At 72.0% G+C, this 3,869-nt stretch overlaps 1 protein-coding gene across 1 annotated transcript; it reads left to right on the top strand.

The window, feature by feature from the left end:
* The first annotated feature begins 375 nt into the window (after positions 1-375).
* On the top strand, positions 376-3,595 carry Gjd2 (gap junction protein delta 2). The gene is made up of 2 exons (XM_090357778.1): positions 376-446; positions 2,627-3,595. Exons 1-2 carry the CDS (start codon positions 376-378, stop codon positions 3,486-3,488), a joined length of 933 nt encoding a protein of 310 aa, XP_090213904.1. The 3' UTR covers positions 3,489-3,595.
* Positions 3,596-3,869: the final 274 nt, after the last annotated feature.

Consider the following 3,869-nt stretch of genomic DNA (forward strand, 5'->3'; position numbering starts at 1 on the left):
CCGCTCCGCACCCACCCCGCACCGCACCGGCCCTGCGCCCCCCGCGCACCGCTCCGGCTCCGCACCGGCCCTGCGCCCCCCCGCGCACCGGCCCCACTACGCACCGGCCCCGCGCGCCCCGCCCCTCGCTCGGGCAGCGGCGTCCCCGCTCCGCCCCGGCCCCGCTCCAGCCCGCGCCCCCGGGCCCGGAGCGCCGCGGGTTCCCCGGTCTCGGCGGGCGGCGCGGCGGTCTGGCCCGCGGGGCGGCGGCGGCGGCGGGCGTCCTCCCTGCGGGGCGGCTCGCGCCCGTCCGTCCGGAGCTGCCCGGGGAGGGGCCGGGCGCGGGAGCCGGCGGGGACGGCCCAGCCTTTGTCTGCCACCTCCGGATGCCCAGCGATGGGGGAATGGACCATCCTGGAGCGGCTGCTGGAGGCCGCCGTGCAGCAGCACTCCACCATGATCGGGAGGTAAGGCGGGGCCTGCGCCGACCCGACGGGGACCCACCCGCGCCCACCCGCGCCGGCCCCCGCCCCGCCCCGCCGCAAATCACAGCGCGGGCAGGGCGCCCCTGGCCGAGAAGGACGCGGGAGCGGGGTCCGGGTCCGGGGCGCGCGGAGTCGGGGTGGGTCTGCACGCGGATGAGCAGGGTAACCGTGGAGAGCCGCGGCGTGGACGCCCGGGAAGAGCTCCGAGCACGCACACGTGTGGCCGGCTGCGTCCCGTGGACGCAGCCAGGGAAGACGGGCCGTGTGGGGCAGCTCCCCAGTTCAGCACCACCCCGGGGCGGACAGCTCCCGGAGAAGGGGCGGGCGCCTCCTGCAGCAGGGCAGGGCAGAGCCGGGTCTCCTCCTGGAGCTAGGCAGGGCAGGGTAGAGCCGGGTCTCCTCCTGGAGCAGGGCAGGGCAGGGTAGAGCCGAGTCTCCTCCTGGAGCAGGGCAGAGCCGGGTCTCCTCCTGGAGCTGGGCAGGGCAGGGCAGAACTAGGTCTCCTCCTGGAGCAGGGCAGGGCAGAACCGGGTCTCCTCCTGGAGCAGGGCAGGGCAGAGCCGGGTCTCCTCCTGGAGCAGGGCAGGGTAGAGCCGGGTCTCCTCCTGCAGCAGGGCAGGGCAGAGCAGGGTCTCCTCCTGGAGCTAGGCAGGGCAGGGTAGAGCCGGGTCTCCTCCTGGAGCAGGGCAGGGCAGAGCAGGGTCTCCTCCTGGAGCTGGGCAGGGCAGGGTAGAGCCGGGTCTCCTCCTGGAGCAGGGCAGGGCAGGGTAGAGCCGGGTCTCCTCCTGGAGCTAGGCAGGGCAGGGTAGAGCCGGGTCTCCTCCTGGAGCAGGGCAGAGCCGGGTCTCCTCCTGGAGCTGGGCAGGGCAGGGCAGAACCGGGTCTCCTCCTGGAGCAGGGCAGGGTAGGGTAGAGCCAGGTCTCCTCCTGGAGCAGGGCAGGGCAGGGTAGAGCCAGGTCTCCTCTTGGAGCAGGGCAGGGTAGAGCCAGGTCTCCTCCTGGAGCAGGGCAGGGCAGGGCCGGGTCTCCTCCTGGAGCAGGGCAGGGCAGAGCAGAACTGGGTCTCCTCCTAGAGCAGGGCAGGGCAGAGCAGGGTCTCCTCCTGGAGCAGGGCAGGGCAGAGCAGGGTCTCCTCCTGGAGCAGGGCAGGGCAGGGCCGGGTCTCCTCCTGGAGCAGGGCAGGGCAGGGCAGGGTCTCCTCCTGGAGCAGGGCAGGGCAGAGCAGGGTCTCCTCCTGGAGCTGGGCAGGGCAGGGTAGAGCCGGGTCTCCTCCTGGAGCTGGGCAGGGTAGAGCCGGGTCTCCTCCTGGAGCAGGGCAGGGCAGAGCAGGGTCTCCTCCTGGAGCTGGGCAGGGCAGGGTAGAGCCGGGTCTCCCCCTGGAGCAGGGCAGGGCAGGGCAGGGCCGGGTCTCCTCCTGGAGCAGGGCAGGGTAGAGCCGGGTCTCCTCCTGGAGCAGGGCAGGGTAGGGCCAGGTCTCCTCCTGGAGCAGGGTAGGGCAGGGCAGAGCCGGGTCTCCTCCTGGAGCAGGGCAGGGCAGGGTAGAGCCGGGTCTCCTCCTGGAGCAGGGCAGGGTAGGGCCGGGTCTCCTCCTGGAGCAGGGCAGGGTAGGTGAGAGTTGGGTCTCCTTGGCCCCACAGCTCTGCAGCACCAGGCCAGCTCCTCTCTCCCCCTCTTTTCTCCATTTCCCCTCCCCTGCTCTTCCCTTCCCCTCCCTCCTCTCCGTTTCCCCTCCCCATCCTCTGCCCCTCTCCTCCCCTCCTCTGTCTCCTCTCCTCTCCCCCTTCCCTCTCCTTCCTCTCTCCTCTCCTCTCCCCTTCCCTTCCCCTCCTCTGTCTCCTCTCCTCTCCCCTTCCCTTCCCCTCCTCTCTCCTCTCCCCCTTCCCTTCCCCTCCTCTCTCCTCTCTCCCTTCCCTCCCCTTCCTCTCTCCTCTCCTCTCCCCCTTCCCTTCCCCTCCTCTGACTCCTCTCCTCTCCCCTTCCCTTCCCCTCCTCTCTCCTCTCCCCCTTCCCTTCCCCTCCTCTCTCCCTTCCCTCCCCTTCCTCTCTCCTCTCCTCTTCCCCTTCCCTTCCCCTCCTCTCTCGCCTCTCTCCCCTCCTCTCCGTCCTCTGCCCTTCGCCCTCCCCTCGCCCTCGCCCTCCCCTCCCCCCCCCCCCCCCCGCAGGATCCTGCTGACGGTGGTGGTGATCTTCCGGATCCTGATCGTGGCCATCGTGGGCGAGACCGTGTACGATGACGAGCAGACCATGTTCGTGTGCAACACGCTGCAGCCGGGCTGCAACCAGGCCTGCTACGACCGCGCCTTCCCCATCTCGCACATCCGCTACTGGGTGTTCCAGATCATCCTGGTGTGCACGCCCAGCCTCTGCTTCATCACCTACTCGGTGCACCAGGCGGCCAAGCAGCGCGAGCGCCGCTGCTCGGCGGCGGTGCTGCTGGCGCTGGAGCGCGAGGCCGAGGCGCGCGGCGCGGGCGCGGGCGCCGACGACCCCCGCAAGCCGCACGCCGCCGTCAACGGGGTGCTGCAGAACGCCGAGCCGGCCGCCAAGGACGCGGAGCCCGAGCCGGACGCGCGCGAGGCGGGCGGCGCGCCCGCGGGGCTGCGCTCGGCCGCGCGCGCCAAGCTGCGGCGCCAGGACGGCATCTCGCGCTTCTACATCATCCAGGTGGTGTTCCGCAACGCGCTGGAGATCGGCTTCCTGGTGGGCCAGTACTTCCTCTACGGCTTCCGCGTGCCCGGCCTCTACGAGTGCAGCCGCTACCCCTGCATCAAGGAGGTGGAGTGCTACGTGTCGCGCCCCACCGAGAAGACCGTCTTCCTCGTCTTCATGTTCGCCGTCAGCGGCCTCTGCGTCGTGCTCAACCTGGCCGAGCTCAACCACCTGGGCTGGCGCAAGATCAAGCTGGCGGTGCGCGGCGCGCAGGCCAAGCGCAAGTCCGTCTACGAGATCCGGCACAAGGACCTGCCGCGCGTCAGCGTCCCCAGCTTCGGCCGGACTCAGTCCAGCGACTCGGCCTATGTGTGAGCCGCGCCGGGGGAGGGGGGGTCGGGGGTAGCCCCCGCCCCGCGCCGCCCCGCACGGGAACACCTCGTATGGACAGAGCGCGCGGGCCGGGGACGCGGGAGCCGGCGCCTCCCTGGGGACCCCTCTCCAGGCGCCCCTCTCCAGGAGCCCCTCTCCAGGAGCCCCTCTCTAGGGGCCCCTCTCCAGGGACCCCTCTCCAGGAGCCCCTCTCCAGATGCCCCTCTCCAGGAGCCCCTCTCCAGGAGCCCCTCTCCGGGCACCCCTCTCCAGGAGCCTCTCTCCAGGAGCCCCTCTTTGGAAACCCCTCCCCGGGTGCCCCTCTCCAGGCGCCCTCTCCAGGAGCCCCTCTCCGGGGACCCCTCTCCGGGCACGCTTGGAGCT

The sequence above is a fragment of the Megascapheus bottae genome, chromosome 25, assembly GCF_031878675.1.
Source record: "Megascapheus bottae isolate mThoBot1 chromosome 25, mThoBot2.hap1, whole genome shotgun sequence".
NCBI classification, from domain to species: domain Eukaryota; kingdom Metazoa; phylum Chordata; class Mammalia; order Rodentia; family Geomyidae; genus Megascapheus; species Megascapheus bottae.

Bases quoted from the DNA above. Each gene is read 5' to 3' on its own strand.
- Gjd2 (XM_090357778.1), top strand. From the start codon at position 376: ATGGGGGAATGGACCATCCTGGAGCGGCTGCTGGAGGCCGCCGTGCAG. The intron at 447-2,626 runs GTAAGGCGGGGC...CCCCCCCCGCAG, and splicing joins CACTCCACCATGATCGGGAG to GATCCTGCTGACGGTGGTGG.